The 21,526-nt window shown below is 45.3% G+C and overlaps 1 protein-coding gene across 1 annotated transcript; it reads left to right on the top strand.

Moving 5' to 3' along the window:
* Positions 1 to 1,712: 1,712 nt before the first annotated feature.
* On the top strand, positions 1,713 to 16,478 carry ABL1 (ABL proto-oncogene 1, non-receptor tyrosine kinase; the record flags this gene model as incomplete). The annotated part of the gene is made up of 8 exons (XM_010289613.1): positions 1,713 to 1,985; positions 5,913 to 5,997; positions 6,353 to 6,530; positions 8,698 to 8,882; positions 11,020 to 11,172; positions 11,795 to 11,884; positions 12,217 to 12,381; positions 14,779 to 16,478. Coding segments are annotated over 8 exons (2,829 nt in total), but the record flags the coding sequence as incomplete, so codon positions are not given.
* Between the last annotated feature and the right edge of the window lie 5,048 nt (positions 16,479 to 21,526).

The following is a 21,526-nucleotide window of genomic DNA, read 5'->3' as shown; positions in this document are numbered from 1 at the left end:
CCTTAGTGATTCTGTGATTCTGTGATTTTTACCTTTCTGCAGCTCCTTCCAATAAGTCCATGACCTATGTAGATTGTTGGGGTTTGCTAATTCTGGCCATAAGTTACCATACATACATGAGCATGTGGCTCATTCTCAGAAACTTAAGTAGGGAGTTGGGCAACCAGGATGCTGAGGGGGAGAGGCACTTTTGTCTGTCTCTGACTTCCTTGGATGATATGTCTGCTCTTTTCACTCACCTTTACTTATATGTAGTGCCTGTGCTCTTGTATGCTTTGGAATATTTGGTTTTCTCCAATGCTTCTTGTACTCATTTTTGGATTTGATACAGTAAACAGAGGCCTGCAAAGGAGGAGTATCGACACAGAAATTGCCAATCTCCAGTCTGCTCTACTCTAGTTTGAGGGTGATTTTTTTTCTTTCCCTGCAGACATTCTTTTTTTTTTCCTCTTGCAAATGCATCTCCCTTTTCTGTTGGACATGTTGACTTATTGATGGAGCTTCACAGATGTGTTTTCTTTTGCCATGCAAAAATCCTGGCTAGGTGGAAGAAGCTGAATTTGACCCCAAGTCCAGGATTTCTGCATGCCTGGTAGCCCCATCAACTTCCCAGCCTCCTGAAATCTCAGACAAATGGCCACTGCACATGCACAAACGGTTGAGTGCATATTCAGTGAGTCGGAAGCATTCGGAAAGTTTGATCATAGCTGTCGGCACATAATGAGTGCAATAGGACCAGTGCATCACACTCATTTCATAGTGCCTGGACTGCACGGAAATCTGGGTGGTTAACATGGTGCTGCTCTTCCTGGGAGGCTGTCCCTTGCCAGACCTTGGTCCTTTGTGAGAAATGGAGCTCTTTCATCTTATGTGTGCGGCTGTCCAGCATAGGCTGTTGCACTTTGATACAAAGATTTCTCCCTCTCCTCCAGGTGTTATCAGCATAATTCGAAAAAAAATTAAATTTCTAGCATTTGTTACCTTGCCTAGCAGAAGACTGGGCTTGAGTGTGAAAACAAAGCTCTGGTGGTAGGGAGTCACTTGTCCGTTATCTTTAGTAGGCTTTTAGGCTTAAAACGGATCTTCTGTTTAAATGCTAAAAAGGTAACAAATATAGGTTACTGTGCCACGCAGCAGATTCTCATTCAGTGATAATGATTTTGCTTCCGTGTTATTGATCGATGCCCATCACAAGAATGGAGTGGACCAGCTGTCCAACTCCGTGCAAAATACTATGCAGAAGCTTAGGCCAAAAGCAGGGAAGCCACCAGTTTGCTAGTGACCCTTGAAAGGGAATTTATGCAGGTGAAAACGTCATAACCCAAAGAGTAATAATGGAATCAAGACACTGAGGTTGACAACCCCCTACTCTCTAAGAAATACCCCACAATCTCTACTGACCAGCCTTTTGAAAAAAGACATTTCAAGCAACAGCATGCCAATCTAATGCTATTTGCAATCATTCCTTCCATATTGTTTCAGCGAAGTGCATGTATTTTTTCCCAAATCTATGCATTTCCCATGTAAGTGTTGATCATTCTCAGCTCTGAGCTTCTGAGAACTGGTAACAGAGCTGGTGGAGCTCATAGTACTGGAGGTCAAGTAGAAGTGATGCAACACTTTGGTTCCGCAATTTTATAATGTAATTTCTACATATGAATGCTCTGATGTGCGTTATGTGAATGAGCTTTCTCTTTCTCTTTGGTCCCTAGCTGTATGTCTCTTCAGAGAGCCGCTTCAACACCTTAGCAGAGTTGGTCCATCATCATTCAACTGTTGCAGATGGGCTCATCACCACTTTACACTACCCAGCGCCCAAACGCAATAAGCCCACTATTTATGGCGTGTCTCCAAACTACGACAAATGGGAGATAGAGCGAACTGACATCACGATGAAACACAAGCTTGGTGGAGGGCAGTATGGAGAGGTGTATGAAGGAGTTTGGAAGAAGTACAACCTTACAGTGGCTGTGAAGACTCTAAAGGTAGGACTCAAATCTCTGAGTATTCCTGTTCATCTCCTCTCAGGAGGAACCAAGTTCAGGCTGGCTCGCTCACCTCAGCCCTAAATAAGACAGTTTGGGTTGGTGACAGCCCTTTCTTGCTGTGCTGTAGGCACGGAATAGAGTATTTTTGAAAGAGCTTGATCCTGTTATGGTTTTATGTGAGACCTGAAACAACTAAATGAAGGAGGGTAGTAATAGTGCAATTTCTACTTCAGAACAGATGAAATCTTAGAAAAGTAAATAGCTGTCATGATGTCTCCCATTCAGGGTGTGGCAAAGGTGAGCTATTCATGGATGAACACACTAACAGAAGCTGATGTATTAAGGAAAATTGTGGATTGTGAGTCACTCAAGACAAAATTCAAAGGCTGTGCTTCAGGGAGGCTTTACATGTTTTGATTTTCTGTCTTATGTAGCGTCTTTCCCAAAAGACAAGCTCCCTGTGTACCTGGAAGTCTTAAGCAATTGTTCACAGCTGCTGCTTGTCAAAAGATACAAGAGGAGGAAAAGGTGTATCCAAGCTAAAATATATAAAATTTGTAAGTGGCTTTAATGAGGAACTGGATAATCAGTTCTGTTTCTGGCTCTGCTCCCTGATTTCTGTGTCTTGGTTTCCTTGTCTCTTGAAATGCAAATAATGCTCTGTGAGTTCAGAAGGTCATTGGCTTAATTCATTTATGTTTATAAAAATGTCTTGAGATCTTCTGGCAATATCCACACACATTGCATTTGATTGCTTAATAAGAGTTTATGCTAACTTGACACCATGTTCTCTCTCCTTGAATGGGGATGTGGTTTGGTCTTGCAGAAACAAACAGAACGGGGGGGGCGGGGTTTGTTTGTTTCTTTTTATTTTTTTTGCAATGGAAATTTTGAAGTGGAGAGAACTGTGTAGATGCTTTGGTGTCAGGGGAAGAGCATTTCCTTGATTTGGGGAAAATATTTCTTCCTTACTCTCTGACCAGCGGCTAGCTCAGTATTTCTGGGTTGCTATGGTTGCAGAAAGTATTTTCATTTTGGTCTTTTTTTTGTACTCTGGAGATTCCTGTTCCTGCTCCCCAGTGGAGGGGAGTCCAAGTGCCTGCTTGCACAGGGAGCGAGTGACACCTAGTGTTATCCCTGCTCGGATCCATCGCGCTGGGGACCACAGGGCTTACTCGGGAGCATTGCCATGCTGCTGGAACTGGGATGTGACCAGGTTGAACAAAATGCCTGTTTATCGTGAACAAGAGAGGCCAGTTGTTTCCAGGACGTTGTTTGCTGTAACTTCTCCTTTCCTGCTTCTGTTTGTGGTGTGAGGAGGATACCCGATGTCTTCAGATTTCTCATTTTGCTCCAAACTGTAGTTGTTACTTTCATTCTATTCTCTGTAAGACCCATCAACAAAGGCAAATTGCATGTTATCCCATGAAATCTGTTTGTGCATAAGGAGTAACCTTAATACAGACCATGGCTGTTTCAAATATATCAAATAAATATTTAATGAAACATCACTAAAAGTGGTTCATAATGTAGTGTGAAGCAGCATGTTCCGCTGGGGAATGTAGGAATAACCAAGAAGAGAGCTGAGAAACACTTCAACCTGCAATTATGCACACTAAACCCATCCTTAAAAGCAAATTTATAATCCACCTTCCTTAAATCCATGTCTGCTGCCTGACAGGTGGGATTATAGCTTTCTTCAAAGTTTTGGGAAACATTCTAAAATCGCATTAATATCCCAGTTCTACTGGGGAAAACAAACCCTCCTGCAGCTTCTGCACAAATGTTCAAATGACTCACTTGATTTTCCTCTGAGAGAATATTTTTCAAAACTTTGTATGACTCTTCTTGTTCCTTCCCCATCTACTCCAGATATCTCTATAAGAAAGATAAAAGGGAGGGAAAACTAAAAGGTGTGTGTGTGGAGGGGAATTGTTCCAGCATCTTTTTGAATGGCGATGCTTACGAACACTCATTTGTTGTTCAGTTTTCTATCAAGTGTCTAAACGTAGCTCATAGCTGGCACAAAACACTAGCTCATGCAAGAAGGCAGGCAAAGCAGCACACGCTGTTCCTCAGTTGCATTTAACTGGGAACTGCTAGACAATGTTTTGGTGCTTAGATGTTTCTCATTAAAATACATCATTGGAAGCTCAGTGAGTTGCACAGGACACATCAGTATTTATAAGGGTCTGTTATCATAACATGACACACTCTGAATTTGTGTTTTTACACCCAACACTGCGGGAAAGGGGCGTGAGGTAGGCAGTGGCTGCAGTAACTGTGAGTGGAGCTTTGTGACCTGCATAGCATTGGACCGACTGCAGCCTGCTGTGACTGTGGCCAAAGCTTGTTCCCCGTGAGTGCCACTTAATGGCTGAACTACTGTGAGCTGGTCATCTCAGCACATTTCTTACTGCACACCTCCGATCTGCATCATTTAGGACTGCTGCTACTTTCTTTTTTTTCCTTTTTTAAAATTTTTTCCCCAGCAGAGAAGCCTGTGTTTTAAATTGGGCAATGTGCAACCCTGATGTCCCTTAATGCTGTGGGCATGATCTTGTGCTCTGCTAGGAAAATATTGTATAGCCAGAACTGTTTTATTTCTTTCATAGTTTTGTACGGTGGAAGATTGAGACTGGTTAAGCTGGGTCCTTTGCATGAGATCAGATTTTCAGAGAGATCATTGTTACAGTAGTTCTCTCTCTGTGTCCTTCCTATTAATTCGGTCGCTGAGAGGTAAGAGTTTTAAAACAGTGGAACAGCTATGCAGAGGGGCAACCTTTCAGAGTTTGTATAGCATGCATTAGATAAGTGTGTATTTAGGGTAATTTTGCAACCTGGATTATTAACCCAGTTTCCTTTGCCAAAGAAAACGGTTTAAGTTTCTGCTCACAAGGACCTTTGGGCTATTAGTTTTGACAGAGTGTGTTCAGCAAATCACAGCTGCCAGTCAAGCTAATTGTCAACGAGTAGTAAATGATTGAATGAAACTGTTTGACAAAGGTTCTCGTTCCTAGCTGCAGAGCAGAGAGCTGGCTGGATCTTACAGCGGCAGCCCACTGTTATCATTCTCACCAGCAGCAGTAAATCCTTTCCAATCCTTCCTTAAAACACTTCGTCCATGTAGCCTGTCAACATTAATCCACCAATGAAAAAAAAATAATATGGATATAGAAAAAAAACATTGCTTTAGGAATAGATCTGTATTTTTGCACTACTTTGAAATGACCTTTCGGCCATTTGTGGCATATTTGCTTCAGAAAATAGGTCTTTTAAGCAAGATTGTATCTTCCTTGGTTTTGTGTTGTGCCAAGCAACTTTCTGGCGTTCAACAAATAGATAGTGACACGTCTGCCCAGAATGGTTACGTCATGGGTCAGGCTCTAAATGACAGAAATGAAATCTGTGAAACCTCAAGCTTTCAGTTACGGAGTGGCTGCCATCGGTTGTGCCTCCCTGTCTGGAAGGAGGGATTTCTTGCTCCTACCCAGTGAAACCGGAGGCCCACATTTCAGCAGCTTCTCAAGAATTTCATTGTGTATCCTTCCTTTTTATGTTCATTCGTGTTGCTTTTCTGTACTTTTTATTTCATGTTGTCTTTTTTTTCCTGTTAGGAACAAGCACATTTCTCCTTTTCAACTCCTGAGTGGTCCTATGAGAGGTCCTTCACAAAAGGGATATGGATTTTCTTGCACCAAAAAGCTCTGTTAGAATAAGAATGATAACTTTTTTTTCTTTAAATCCTACAAAACCCCCAATGTTCCTAACTCCCTGGCATTGTGATGTGGCTACAGGGAAAAATTACCTTGAAAGAACTGTGGCTTATGTTGTCAGTTTGCAGTTCTTTTTGTGTCTTCATACAAAAATCTGTTCCTCCTTTGTGCACGCTGTCCTTGCCAAAGCTTTACCATTGTTCTGCAGGAGGATACCATGGAGGTAGAAGAGTTCTTGAAAGAAGCTGCAGTAATGAAGGAGATCAAGCATCCGAACTTGGTGCAATTATTAGGTAAGTGATAAATACCAAGCAGAGGGATTTGAACTAAACCCTTGTGCAGTGATATGGATGTTAAGGAGCAGATAAGCTGCTTACCATACCAAGGCTTTAAATACAGACGCTTATTGTCTGGCAAAATTCACAATTTGTACCACTAATACATGATTTTTAATCATCTCGTCTCCCTAATGTTTAAGTTACAGTGCCTGAAGCAGGAAATTAAAACCCTCTATTAACCAATTCCAAGCAGAACTCATTCTTTCTGTGAACCCTGTATTTCTAGAGGTATAAACTGCCCTAGAGGACATAACCTGAAGATTCACTGATATTCTCAAATAGTCATTGTAAACTTTATGTTGGTCCCTAGGGGTGTGCACACGGGAACCTCCGTTCTACATCATTACGGAGTTCATGACGTATGGGAATCTGTTGGATTATCTGCGTGAGTGTAACCGGCAGGAGGTGAATGCTGTGGTGCTACTGTACATGGCAACTCAGATCTCCTCAGCCATGGAGTACCTGGAGAAGAAAAACTTCATTCACAGGTAGGAAGGACAGTGAGCACCCCCGAATCTTGAGCACAAAACACCCCTTGATTTATTTTCGTGCCTTTCAGATTATTACAGCATTGAGTTAGATGCAGTTGGTGTCCTGCATTTAACACACTAGGGCATTGTGTTCTGATACAGTGCATTAACCTGTCTATAGGATGGTTCTCATAATGGTTTTTCTCTCGGTGTTTTTCTCTTACCTTTGAAGTAGATGCAGGTGAAAGACATATCAGTACTTCTGTATTTTGGGCAAGGGCCTTAAATGTAAATGCTTCCTGAAGTAACAGATTCTTAATGGACCAGATAAGCTAATGCTCTTCCTTGATTCTAACAGCCATTAAAAAATGCTGCAGTTGATGTTGGTGGATGTGTGCAGGTGCTCACAATAAAGCCACCCTCTTAGTGCCTTCTTATCCCATGTTCTTTCTTGTTTGTTTCCCCTTTTTTTTTTCCATCCTCTGTAGGGACTGTTTCCTGCTATTGTCCAGATTGCGTATTCACTTTAATAAGCATCTCTGCAATCTTAAAAGTCTCAGAGACTCTGACCTTTAAGCGTGCTGCAATTATGGCTAGAGCTTTGCATTCTTCATCTGTAGAAATGGCCTCCTAGCAATATAATGACACATCCTGCGCAAAGGTTTGAGAGTCGCTGAGCTTTATACAAGATGTTCTCTGTGCCACAGCGTGACCTTTCCTGCCCAATTAACTGGAATATGAAATTAGCACATGGTTTTTTGTAGAGACAAATATGAAGATCGTGTGTAAAGTTTTAGGTGCTCCTCTAAGTCATGTGTTGCCCTCGCTGCCTGAAAGGCCTGTTTAAATGCTTCTGTCAGTCAATAAAGTGAATGGTGATGCTGCAAATTAAAATTTCCAGCCTTTGATTTGCTCTGTTGAAGGTATTTTATCCCTTCAGCCTGTAGGAAGTGAACTTTAAAAATTGCTTTGTGTGAATCCCATTTGTTTGCTCTGCCGTTCATTTAATTTCCTCTTATTTCTGATGACCCATTTATCTAAAATAAATAGTAGCATTTTTCCTTATCAGCCACCCCCATACCCACCTACCCAATTATTTTAAGAGTGTTGTCAGAATTCACATCCATGGATTCAAACGCTGGGCTGTGACCTCATTTAATGAATCAGGAAGGAGGTGGAATTTGATTATGAAGAGGAGCTTTTATTTAGACACACATTGTAGTAATCAGCATTGATAAGAAGGTATATTCAAAAACACTGTGAAAATTTAATGGCCATCTAGTAAGACGTTATTTTTTTAATTTATTCTGATTGAGGAGAACAAGCAAAAGAAACAGCAGTGTCTGCCTCATATCTAACGATCTCACTCGAGCTTTCCGGTAGAATCAATTTTTAGTTCAATGTGACATCATCTGGAAAAGTGTTTTTAATGAGACCTAATATTAGAAGAAATGTACTTCTGTGCTTTACATTTTTATACTCATGAAGCATTTCCGAGGGTGCTAACAGCATGTACAAGCCAGGGAAGTGGCAAATGCGTCGTGCACATCTCTCAGCTGCCAGGGCAGAGACAGGTGAAAACATGTGGAGGAAAAGCTTTAATTTGCTTATTGCTCCATCCTTTAAAAATGTGAATATCCATAGCAGAGACCGCAACAGGTTTGAAAAGGCCAAAACATGGTACGAAAAAGTTATGTTGTAAAATGTGGAGAGGAAGAAGAGCTTAGGTGGGAGTTAGACCTGGTGCTTGAGCAAGGACTGGGAACAGAGTTCTGGAGAGCAACTGGTGTTGGCTGAGGTGACTGAAGTGCTAGAGAGGTGGGCAAGAAGTGAGGCATTGCGACTTCTCTTACTCAGTGCTCATCCTCAGCTATTGATAACTTGAGCACTGACATTTCTTTAAATTATTTTTATCCTGAGGGTGGCAGCTTTTATTGAAAGTGAGGGGGCTTCTTGAAGCTTTCACTTCACATTAAAAAAAAAAGTTTGGATGACAGTCTTACAAAGCTGGAATGGAAAATAACTTTCCCTCTTACATGTATGCGCATAACTACGTAATATCCGTGCAATACTCTGATCAAAATAATCACATGCAGGCCCAGGTTTCTTTGGGAACAGCAGGTTTCCTATTGCTAAAGTGAGATGGTAAAGACTTCTCATTACCTATTTTTGTTCTTGTTTTTAGGGACCTTGCTGCCAGAAACTGCCTTGTAGGGGAGAACCACTTGGTGAAGGTGGCAGACTTCGGCCTGAGCAGGCTAATGACAGGTGACACATATACGGCCCACGCTGGAGCAAAATTCCCCATCAAGTGGACTGCACCAGAAAGCCTGGCCTACAACAAGTTCTCCATTAAATCTGACGTCTGGGGTAAGAATTTGCATGTATGAATTAATGCAGATTATAGTTGTCTTTTCCAGGGCTGTGAAATGAGGACATTGTGAAACATTTCAGGTGCGACTGTGTTCCCTTCGTTTGAGCCATGTTGTTCTAGGAGCTTGTCAAGAGTTTAGAAACTAATCTCTGCCAAGTCAGGCTTTGAGTGGAGCACTGAGGGTGCCGATCTGACTTTACATGTTTGAATCATCGGCAAGTATGAAAATAAAGGGTATTGTAGTGTCTATAGAAATGTATGAAATGGGGCTGGAGTGCACCGATACTACTGACTTGATATAGCTCTGGCACAAAACTGTGAAGCGATATATTGTTATGTAGCCAGGAACTTTCTAACTACTTCAAGGAGGAAAGAGAGAATCTGGTTCATTTTGTTAAAAAAAAAAAAAAAAAAAGATATGTGTATCTGTCTAGTGATAGCTCCAAGCTCATCTTTCTGCATTTTAAAAGAATAATCTTTGGAATGAGATGAGGAGAAACAGAGGGAATATTTGATGACAAATGGTTATTCAAGAACCCTGAGGTGCTGCTGATAAGAGTAGACTTAGCTAAATGGAGCTACATTCAATCAAATCTGACCACAGAAAATCTCAATGTACTTTTAATCAGCCTTTCTTTGGGTTTATATCTCTGCCATAGCTGTCGGTCACATTCTCTAAAAGTGCCCAGTGACATGAAGTAGAAGTCTGTGGGATGTGGTCCCAAAGGCACTTGGAAAACGTTATCCTGAGCGTCTTCTGTATATATAAAACAACAGATAATAGTGAAACAGTGATGAAATTTTCTGGACTTTTGGGGAAACTGTGCAGAGAAAGGCCCTATTTTGTAGAAACTTTTAGGTAGATGGCTAATGCAAAATGTTTTATAGACGGGGGAGGAAAACCCAAAACAGCCTCCCAAGGAGTTGGCCAAGGGGTTTCTTCTGCTTTGGTCTTGCGCATGGTGGTGTTGGCTGCTGCTGGGTGTCTGCCACGGTCTCAAGGATGCTGCTGTACCGCTGTGGTGGCTGCAGGATCCTCGTTGCATTTAAATAGTAGAGTACTTGGGGAGGAAAGATCTGAAAGGGGTATTGGGTATCTTTAATTAGGGTTAGCTTAACCTTGTGTAGTGAGAGTTGGGGCAGTGGACTTTGGGATCTGGTTAGAATAAGCCAGCTGTCCCCAGAGGCCATGGCTGCTGCTGGGCACGCCAGAGTTTAGACGCTTTCACCTCACTGCCTCAAGACAGCAATCAAAGAAAATTGTGCACAGAAATGTCGAATGCAAATTGCCCTTGGTGGTGTTACCGTGTAATGTGATGTGATTTCCTTACTTACACAGAATTGTAATCGCTTTCTCTTCAGATTAAGAACAGAATAGGGTGACTAAATTAATTATATGCAGGTTGTTGAACTGGTGTTGAGTTTATTCTGCATGCCCGACTCCTGGGTTAGCTGCCTGACCCTGGTGCTGACCTGCATCCCCACCGACTTCTAGGACTTGAATGCCTCGCCTGTTTCAAGACCCTTTTTGTGCTCTCCCTTTTCCTGTTTAGCTTTCCCTGTGACCAAAATGTCTCGCTCTCACCCTGTCTTGTTGGTAGCAACTGCTGAAACTTTCCTCTTCCCACTGCCTCCCAAGTTTCCCCTCTAGACCATGCTACAGCTAAACAAGGGCACCCCAAAAACACTGAGCTGTTAAAATATGCGAGTCCTCTAGGGAGAGGCTGCAGATGAGAGGAGCTGTCAAATAGAGGGAGAGACTGCAGTGCAGCAGTGAAACAGTTTCAGCTAATCCACTGTGAAGTCTCTTAATTGTGCCTTTAATAGGACTTGAAGGATCTTAAGGCGTTCAGGTTTGAGACAACTGATACATTGAAAATTAGTCTAATTCTACCCTGTCATATCGCAGGAGACTTGTCTGTGCTGACGAAGAGGCTTGTTATGCTTCTTTAACATTTAAGCTGCAGCTGAGCATGGGATCTGAGCCACCCGGAGCTGGTTTAAGTGTGCAGCACTGTTTAGTGACTACTCCCACTAAACATCCTCTCAAATTTCTCTAAAGACGAAAACGAAGCTTATTGATATTTTTCTCCTTTTTTTCCCCCTCTTTTTTTCTTTCTTTCTCTGCTGCAGCCTTTGGCGTTCTGCTGTGGGAAATTGCAACTTACGGTATGTCCCCTTACCCTGGGATTGACCTGTCTCAAGTCTATGAGTTGCTGGAGAAAGACTACCGTATGGAGCGCCCTGAAGGCTGTCCTGAGAAAGTTTATGAGCTCATGAGAGCGTGTAAGTGTTCCTCAGCTCTGCACTTGCTGCTTTTTATCTCTGTGGAGGTGCAGTAAAAGTGCTGGGATCTGGCCACATACAGCAAGGCATGAGAAACCCCCTGCCAGTTCCAGTGAAGGTGCAATGGTGTGTAGAAGTGTTTGGTTAAAACTGCTTTCCCCAGAGGATGAACACCCTATGAAACCAGCTGTTCTTCTCTACTGGGAGCACACAGGCCTGGGGGAGAGATGTGTTGTTCATCTCAATGCATTTTTTCTTTGTCTCCTTCTTCCTGACAACTTAAAGAAAAGCTTGTGCTCTAAGGATGAAGCAGGAGCTTCACTAGGCTTCATACGGGACTGACTGTTACTCTTCCACTGTGGCCATTTGGTACGTGACGTAGTGTGATACATTTTTTCGCAGCGGTGCTCAGCATCTACTGTTATGTTGTGACATGGAAACCTGATTTAAAGGGTGCTGTGTGTCTGCAACCATCACTGAGCCAAAGTGGGTTTCCGTGTCAGTGTTTTCTCTCATTCATTTTTATAAAAAGGGAACTGCGATAGCTAGCTGCTCCTGGTGCAGTGTACTGAATGTCTAATGCTGGTGGGAAGTTTTGAGTGGTGGTGGTTTTTTTTTCCAGGCTGGCAGTGGAGCCCTTCGGATAGACCCTCCTTTGCAGAGATCCATCAGGCCTTTGAAACGATGTTTCAGGAATCCAGCATATCAGATGGTAGGTCTGGGTCCCTCTTGGACCAGCAATCCCAGGGATGGGAAAAGGGCCAACGGCATCCTTAACTCTGCATGTTGTTCATAGGTTGCTTTGCAGTGAAATTCAGTCCTAGGTTATACTGCCTGGTGTAAACGGCGTAGAAAGCAGAGGTGCGTTTACATGTGGGCTTTTTTCCAGGCATACATCTGATTTTAAATGGCCAAATGGCTGAAAAACCTCAGGGAATCTCTACTTTGTGTGTTTGCTTTTCTTTTGTGCTATTAACTCTGAACAGTGCAATAGTTTTTTATCTTCTGTTGATTGTAGTGATGTCTTTCTTCTGTGCATTGCAGAGGTGGAGAAGGAATTGGGAAAGAAGGGCATGAGGAGTGTAGTGAGCAATTTCCTCCAGGCCCCAGAGTTACCAACCAAAACACGAACATCGAGGAGAGCTGCTGAAAGCAAAGATGCCAACGAGGGCTTAGAGACTGCACATGCTCGAGGCCAGGGGGAATGTGGTAGGTTTTAATTAAAGTCATTATTCCTTCAGGAAATACAGAGAACAAAATGCATGTCCAGCTCCAGGTCTTCACCTAGGAAAAGCTGTGTATAATAGCAGGTGCCATGTTTTCTGTGCCAGTATTCTCTTTCTGGGTGACAGGCTGCTGAGTTTGCTTTCCTGGGTTCAGAACCCCTTTTATTACTTTTTGCAAAGGTAGATTGTTAATCTTGGGACCAGATGCACATAGCAGCTGGGAGTGTGAACTGGCTGAGGGATTGGTGCTATACCTGCCGTTGCTTAGAGAAACCCTAGGATTTCTTTGAACTTAATGGCTGTTGCCTACAGCTCCCTATAGACCAGAGCCTGAGCACAGAACTCTCTGATCATATCCTCTTCCCATTCCCTGGTAGGAGCTATAAGTGGGATCTCCCGCTGCATCTGAGTGCTGGGTAATCTGCTGTGTTCAAGCCACTTTACACTACCAAATGGCATAATTTGAAGCAGGGCAGTTGCTCGGGTTTAGCAAGCCCCATAAGGGAAGTTTCTTCACTGTTCCATCCTACCAGTTTTATGCTTGGAGCACTGTAGAGTATTACTCTTGGCAGTTACCAAATATAATTTCAGCAAGGGACAAAGAGGTATTTACAGAATCTTCCATGAAATTAAAACTCTCTTTCAATCAGTTTCTTCAAGAACTTACCTTGCATTTTGAGGTAATAAAAGCAGTGGTAAAATACTGAATGTATACAGTAGATTTGTATCTAGCTCATTTGAAAAATAATGAGGTAGAATAAAATACAGCGTGTTATCCCAGCACCTGTTGACGCTGCCTTCTCTGACCATTCATGTGACTGACCTTTTTTGTGTAATGTCAAATGCACCTAGTAGTACATGCTTCAGTAGCAGATGTACATCTAGACAAAGAGGGGGAGAGAAGAGGAGATGTAAAATGTTGGAAAAAGGAAGTGTCAGAGACTTAGAAAGGAAGGTTCTTTACCATATATAGGAAATGTAATTGCTTCGTGTTACAAGCTTTGAAGTAAAATAACTTCATTTAAATATGTAAGGGCTTTGAGAGATTCAAGTACAGCAGGAACAATGTGATTTTAACATTATGCTGGGAATCATTTCAGTCTTTATTGTGAAAGAAAATATTTCACATTAAAGTTTTATTGCAGTTTCCCCTTCAATTGTCAGTGTTTCCATAGCAAGTCCAGTGGCTGGAAGCTGATCCTCAGTGCAAGCTGCTAGTTTTCTCTGGATCTCCACAGCTCCACTGTGTCTAGACACAGTAAGGCCACGGCCTCCCAGAGTGCTCTGAGAGCTGTTCTTGTTGTCCAGGTCCCCATAAGTTGTTGTGTGGGAATGGTTTAGCTGCACGAGGTCCTGCGGAAGCATGCTGTCTTCTCAAAGTACAGAATTATTTTTCTTCAAATTCTCTCTTCTCAACCAAAATCCCTTCCTCAACCAAAATCCTACCCACCGCATGATGATCACCAATACATGACTAAGAAGCATCCTCCTTTTCCCCTATGACTCTGCTTCATCTCCCTTCTTGCTGCCTAGTCGAGCTGTCAGTGTATATGCTGCCCTGAAGGCATTCTGCCTTTGAATTAGAATGCCATCTGAGTGCCTGGCCCGGGAATGAGGCCCTCTGTCAGTCAAATACAGAGACCTTCAGGACTCTATATAACTGCTATTCATTTTTAAATACCTCTTGTAAGCGGAGAAAGGGTCACTCCATCATTTCCTTCAGGAGCAATGCTGCTGAAGGAGGCTGTTACTACCACTTTCCTCCATTATTGTACAAAGCTGGCCATCTTCGCACTGGTATGACCTGGAAGTGTTCAGCTGTCGAAGGACGTCTTGATTTCTGCTTTTGAAAAAGTTATTTCCATTCCCCACAAAGGATGACATCAGGAAAGGAGGTTAGGAGTATCAGAATCTAAATGAACGAGGAGGCTGGGGGTGGAGGTGTGTTGCAGAGATGTCTTATTAATTCAGAGGGTCAGCTATTCAAGACAGCAACAGCACAGGGACAAAAGCAAAGGCCTCTTAATATTTCTCTTCTTCACAGTGTGAAGTTTAGACAAGTCTCCAGATGTGAGGGCAGGAATCTGAACATAAACATTTTGTGTTTGTATGTCAGTGTTTAAACCAGAAGCCTACAGGGAAAGCAGTTTGGCAGCCGAGTCCTGTAGAGGCCACCTCAGAAATAAATGTATGCAGGATTAGGGACCACGTTCAGTCCAGGCTTGAGCGTGGCTGTACTTGCTGTACTTCTGGTGTGAAGTTGTCTCTCTTTACAGAACCTGCAGCTTTTGGAGATGCTCCAGTGGTTTGATCCCAGAAGAAAACCGATTATTCTGTCTGTTGAAGCAATGCTCAGTAGACTCTTTTCTTTCCCTTGCAGACCCTCTGGATCATGAACCTGCTATTTCTCCCTTGCTGCCACGGAAGGAGAGGGTGGCCCTGGAGAGCAGTTTGAATGAAGATGAGAGGCTGCTTCCAAAAGACAAAAAGCACAACCTCTTCAGCGCCCTTATCAAGAAGAAGAAGAAGACTGCCCCTACCCCTCCGAAAAGGAGCAGTTCCTTCAGAGAGATGGACGGCCACTCAGACCGCAGGCCGGGTGGGGAGGAGGAGTGCAGGGACGCTGGCAATGGAGCTTTCGTTGCACCCCCCGCAGACGCAGCTGATCCCTCCAAGTTTCAGAGCCCAGGCAACGGGGCTGGTGTCACCAACGGGGTTGTCGCTGGGAACTCTGGGTTTTTATCTCCCCATTTACGGAAGAAGTCCAGTACGATGAGCAGCAGTCGAGTGGTGGCTGGTGAAGAGGAGAATAGTTCTAACTCCAGCAAGCGTTTCTTAAGGTCCTGCTCAGCCTCCTGTGTGCCCCACGGAGCAAAGGACACAGAGTGGAAATCTGTGACTCTGCCTCGGGATTTGCAGTCCACGGGACGCCAGTTTGATTCCTCCACTTTTGGGGGACACAAAAGTGAAAAGCCAGCACTGCCTCGGAAGCGGGCAAATGAGGCCAAGACTGACGTTGCTGTCAGGGGAACAGTGACCCCTCCTCCACGGCTGCTTAAGAAAAATGAAGAGACCACTGATGATGTGTTCAAAGATGCAGAGTCGAGCCCTGGCTCCAGCCCTCCCACTCTGACACCAAAACTTGGCCGTAGGCAACCTGCTGCCCCTCCTTCCTCCAGTGTGCTCCACAAAGATGATGGAGTCAAACCCAGTGCCTTAGGTATCACTGTGACGATGGACCAAGGTTCTGCTGCCAAACTCAACCCTGCTGGGTTCGTGGGTGCCAGCAAGGCTTCCTCTGAGGAGCCACGACTGAGGAGGCTCAAGCAGACCTCAGAGTCAGCGGGGAAGGACAAAGGGAAGTTATCGAAGCTGAAACCAGCCCCTCCACTTCCGCTCTCTTCATCCTCCATCGGCAAGCCCGGGAAGGTTTCTCACAGTGCCAGCCATGAAGCAGCAGCAGATGTGGTGTCTGGGCCGAAATCCAAACAGTTGACTCAGGTTGGTGAGGCTGCAAGCAATGATGCTGTCAAGCCAAACCAGTCAGGGGAAGGTGTGAAAAAGCTGGGGATCTCCTCTGTACCAAAGCCACAGTCCTCTACGAAGCTGCTGATGAGCACAGCAACCCCAGCTGCCTCTTCCTCATCTGTACCCTCTGCCCCAGGTGGAGACCAGCCATCATCTACAGCCTTCATCCCTCTCATATCCACCAGGGTCTCGCTGCGGAAGACCCGGCAGCCCCCGGAGAGGATTGCCAGTGGCACCATCACTAAAGGGGTGGTGTTGGAAAGCACCGAGGCTCTACGGATCGCCATCAGCAAGAACTCTGAACAAATGGCAAGCCACAGCGCTGTCTTAGAGGCTGGCAAGAACCTCTACACCTTCTGTGTGAGCTACGTGGACTCCATTCAGCAGATGAGGAACAAATTTGCCTTTCGAGAGGCCATCAATAAGCTGGAGAATAACCTACGGGAACTTCAGATCTGCCCAGCAACAGCTGGCAGTGGTCCTGCAGCCACCCAGGACTTTAGCAAACTTCTCAGTTCAGTGAAAGAAATCAGCGACATTGTTCAGAGGTAGCAGAAGCCAGGTTTAAAACAAAAATTAAAAAATCACAATGGGCCAAAGCCAACTGTGGAGAGAGTAACATGTGTGGACTGACAAAGGACCGAGGCGTTCAGGTTAGAGCTGTGCTAAAGACACAGACAGTGAATGGATGCCCCAGCTCCAAAGGGCAGGGCTGTGTTCAAGAGGCACTTTCCCCCTCTTAACTCAGATTCCCTGTGTTTCATATACTTGTAATCGTCTTATCTGTGGAGTTCTTGCCTTGTGGACTACAAGTCTAAATGCTGATGTCACACCATGCCTTTTTATTAATATTTTATTGTTCTGGACAGACCATTAAGACTGAAGCCAGAGTGATGGACACTGAGATGCCATCCTCTTCAGGAGGACTTTCTACTGCATTTTCGTCCCCTCCCTCTGCCCAACTGTACGCAAGGATGAGTGTTTGAATGGCAATATACCCACTGTGTTTCTTGGGAGAGTTGCAGCACATGTCCCTGGCCCAAGTCTGCCATTTACCTGACATTAAGGCAAGAGATTTGGCGCCTGGGAGGGAAGGGGGAAAAATTGTTAATGTAAGTTTTTATTAATGACAGAATGCTACAAGTGATGCTTGCCCAAATTCTTCCTATGATTCCACCTGCTGCCCTTTGTTTCTGTGTCTTCAGTAATTTCTTAATGTTGTTGAGCCCAAATGAATTGCTTGGGTTCAAAATGTTGCAGACAGCACCCGCTAACGTACTGGCACAGGAGCCTGTTGGCGGATCTCCCTTGGTAGCGAAAAAGGACTGGAGAGTGAAGAAGGAAGTGCTGTCGCACTCTCACGGTATCTAGCGTTAGTCGGGCTGGCGTTCGGGGTGGAGGGTTGCAAAGGTCGGGGAGCAGTAGGCATCGCTCCCTGAAAGACGGGAGGGCTGCAGCAGGGGAAGATCGCTTAGGATGAGTTCAGAGCTACCACTGTGCCTCCAGCAGTTGTTGCAGCTGAGCTTGCACATCGCAGATGGGCGAGAACTGCTGTTTCTCTAGTTGAATTTCCAGCTTTTTGTTCTATGAGCGGAGCTGGGACCTAGCTTCTGCCCTCCTGTAGAGACCTGTGCTTTGGGGGGCGGTGGTCCTTCCCTTTCCATGCCAGTGCTAACTCCCTGTGAAGAATGCAGATGCCAGTACTTTGGGGTTAAAACCATCACTACCTTCATACCGGTGTGGTTCCATCCAGCATCAAACAAGGATCTGTGAAGACTGCAGACGCTTCTCTTGGGTGCGTGTTCTGAGGAAACTGCCACAAAATGCTGACAGCAGGACTCCTGGGCTTCCTTTCCAAGGTCCTGTGACCTTCCCAACTAATGCAACACGACTGGGAACTAACTGTGACTTCTGACAATAGTGAAAGAACAAGGTTTAGGGCTATTAACAGTGCAATTTAACTCCTCTTAACGGTTCCAGACAAGAGAAAAAACATTTTCTGTGTCCTGCTCCCTGTAACTTGTGTGACCCCTCTTGTGTATCTTAAACACTAATTGCCTTCAATTGTATTTTATTCTGTTCTCTTTGGAACTGTTTTTGTATATGATTTCTAGTAGTTCACTCGTGTGTGTTCACGCCACTTCTCCCCCTCACAAACAGCCGTGACTTAACACATGACAAATGTTCAAAAGGAAATACACACTTCTGCCACAGGCTGCCTTTAAAATTGTAAGGAAAAAAAACCCCACCCAACCCTTGGACTGTCTCTTTCCTGGAGGTACTGTTTTTACGTTGATAACATATTGTGCCACTATATTATACATTTGTATCTTGTTATTACACACTTTTGTAGACTTGTCTTTTTTACAGTGTGTAAATAGCTCTGTCCTTCATCTCTGTGATACTTAAGGGGGTTGTTTCCCCTTTAATTTGGTCCAGTACAGATTGTTTCTGTACACGACTTTCAATTCTTCCTCCTCTCTTTCTCCATTTTTCATTTTTTTGATTTATTTTTTATTCCAGTCTCTCTTGCGTAGTGTATTTAAAAATAAATCAATGTTGAGGAAAACCCATGTTTGTCTGTTACCAAGACTTTTCAAACCCAGTTACCTCCCCTTAGGCTCTGTGTCCGAAAAGAGAGGTTCCCTGTTTGGGTGGTTCACCGGGGCCCTTGGGCACATGGGGCTGCTCAGAGCCAGGCAGCAGCACCTTTCCACACCTTTCTGGTCTAGCTCTGAAAAGTCAGGAGAGAAGAGAGATGCACAGAGTAAAGACTGTGTCATCACCTCTTCTGAAGCAAAGACTTTGCTGTTGTCTTCAATGGGATTTAAATCTGAGATTTGACTTTAAACTTTTCTTCCTGTTAATTCTTTGTGTGCTGTAATTCAGCTGATGTTGTTTTTTCTTCCTCCTCTGCTATGAAGTGACCTGTGAGTTTCTCCTCAGACAGTTCTGGCTGCTCCCTCCCTCATTTCCAGTTGCGCACTGGCTGAGGCACGCTGCGTGTGATGCTCTTGAGCACAGACCCGAAGCGAAGAGCTTCCCACTCATGTCCCTCGAGATACTGGCACGCCATACGGCTGCCGTGCTCACTTCGCAGGTTCTCTGTCTGAAAATCGGAAATAATATTGTTTCCGAAAGTCTACCTTTATTTTCTGGTTTGGGACTACCTTCAGCCTTTCCAGCAAATCTTGAGGGAGGGACATACCCAGGTGCTAAGCAGCCTCTAAAATGAGATGCTGCCTTGATTAATGAAGATGCTAAAGAGCAAAAAAGGATGAGAAGGAAACAAGGGCAGGTGAAAGCGGGTGGTGTGCCTGAGGTCCCACAGTTGCCCTGTGATGTTTTAGGGTTATAAGCCAGCTCGTCCAATTTCTAATCCCCTCGACAAGTCCCTGGTGAAATCTGTGGGTCTTGGCGCAGGGAACCGCTCGCTCATGGGCTGTAGGAACAAGGCTCATCGGAAACCTTGTCTTGCTGTGGCAGCGATTGCATCGGGCCACTTCTAAATGAGCGTGAAGAAGATGAAAAGAGGAGCGGGAGGATGCTGTTGGCAAGTATAAATGCAATTTATGGCCTGCACGTGGCAAGGCTCAGGCAGCTTTCCAGCAAAGTGGTGGTGTCCGGTGAACGTACATGCAAAGCTACAAGGGGTTCCTGGTTTTGTGATGATGACTCCTGGCAGCGATCGGTGTCGAGGCTGCTCTTTGTATACGTCTCTAGCACAAAGACTTGCGTACGGTGAATAGCTGTGGGCTGAGGGAAGGTGGAGTAGCTGAACCTGTCCCTAAATATGATCACTCCTGGTCATCCATCTCTGCTTCCTCAGGGACCAGTCCATGGTGTCGTGGGAAGGCAGGGGCCGGTTGACCTGCCTGGGGAAAGCCCTGGGATCTGCAGTGTTGGGAGTGAGAGAGAGGGGATTAAAGGCTAAATTTAGCTGAGTACAGTAGGAGTTGATTTAACAGATCGATGCATTTAACAGTTTGATTGCTCCAATTTTCAAGGCTATTGAGCTTGAAAGCGAGAGTGCTGTGGGGGAAAAATAGCTGTGTTTGTGTTTTTGTTTTGGTTTTCATGTCTTTGAAATGACAATGTTCACTCTTTTAAGTTTTCCTTTAATGTCATCCTGCCTTTTGTTGAGAAGTTGCTTGTCACAAGATGTAAAATATGGTGTTTTACACTCGCTCTTTTCCTCCTCCAAAAAAAAAAGTTATTAAAGATAGGCTGGTGTGGCAGGCCGGCTTTTGCGGGTGTGGCAGCCTGTCTTGTGGAGATGCTGCTGGACCAGCGTCCTTCTCAGGTGTGCAGGGGGGATGATCAGCAGCCAACTGACAGCCTGTTCCTTGTTTGACGTTAATCCTTTCACGACTGAAAAGAGAGGAAAATATACCCGAGTGCTGTGTCACCTCTGACGAGGGTGTTCGTGGCATCACGCACGCATCTGAAAGTGGGCTGGCAGCAGAGCGGGACGGGCTCCCGGTCCTTGGTGAGCCCTGGCCTGGGCGGCTCGCTGGGAATGATGTTCCCGGATCAACCTGCCTCTCTGGTCAGCCCTGGCGCCATGGCAGTGACATTGGTGCCGCTGAAGCCGTGGGGTTAGGAACAGCCCTGCAAAGTCATTTGACTGTTCAGGCTGGGCTCAAAACTGTCCTGCCTGGGAGTGGAGTGCTGTTTTTTCAACGGTAGATCCGGCTCAGCAGAAAGTTCACCTGCAAACCGGGCTGTGCTGAGCTGTGTTCCCAGCAATCGCCCCCCTGTTGAAGGTTATGTGTTTGTCCTAACATCCAGTCTGCTGATAAAGGTCCTGCTCGTGCTCCCGAAGCCGCAGTGCTGAATGACCCAGTTATGATGCAGTGGCCCCTTCATGAGTCCCTTGGGCGCGATTAAATCGGGCTCTTTCTGTACAGAGGATCCACTTGGGTTTCTGAGATGTGCCGTGCCCGTGGTGTGTTTTTGGAGAGCGGCAGGTCTGCCCGGGACGCAGGAAAGATGAGGAGCAGCCTGTATAGGAACGGATGAGCAGAGATGGGGCCGGGGCAAGGACGAGGGCTGTACCCTGCCCAGGGAGGGATAACGGGGTTTTATCGAGGGTCCCAGCCGCGGTGATGGTGTCAGCAAGTGTGTCTGCATCAGTCCTTGCTGGGTGGGTGCACTGGCCACGCGTGGGAGAATCCAGCACCCACTCGATGCTGCCCCTTTGCAGGCTGGCTCGCGCAGGTCGTCCTGCCTCGCCTGCGTGGCCGTGCTGAAATGAATCCGGCTTCTTACGGTTCAGTGTATGGGTGGGCTCCGAGCTCTCCATCTCCCAAAGGCGTTGGGGGTCTGGGTGTCCCCCTGGGAGCTGCCGCACAAAGGGACCTGGGAGGGGAGGCATTGGGAGGGGGCGCGGGTTCCCACGGGAGCTGGATGGGAGACGCCACGTCCAGCACACAGCGATGGGCTCTCCAGCTTCCTGGGGGTCGCTCCTGGCATGGGTCCCCCCTCCTTCCTCCCAGACAACACCCCCAACCTCCAGACGAGTTGTTTTCCATTCACTTTTACCTCCTCCTCCCCACTCTCGCTCGCCACAGAGCCGTAACGAAGAGCCTGGAGCGCTG

Source organism: Phaethon lepturus, unplaced genomic scaffold, assembly GCF_000687285.1.
Source record: "Phaethon lepturus isolate BGI_N335 unplaced genomic scaffold, ASM68728v1 scaffold39440, whole genome shotgun sequence".
In the NCBI taxonomy this organism is placed as follows: Eukaryota; Metazoa; Chordata; class Aves; order Phaethontiformes; family Phaethontidae; genus Phaethon; species Phaethon lepturus.
The sequence above is the reverse complement of the archived record's forward strand: the minus strand, read 5'-3'. Positions and strand labels throughout refer to the sequence as shown.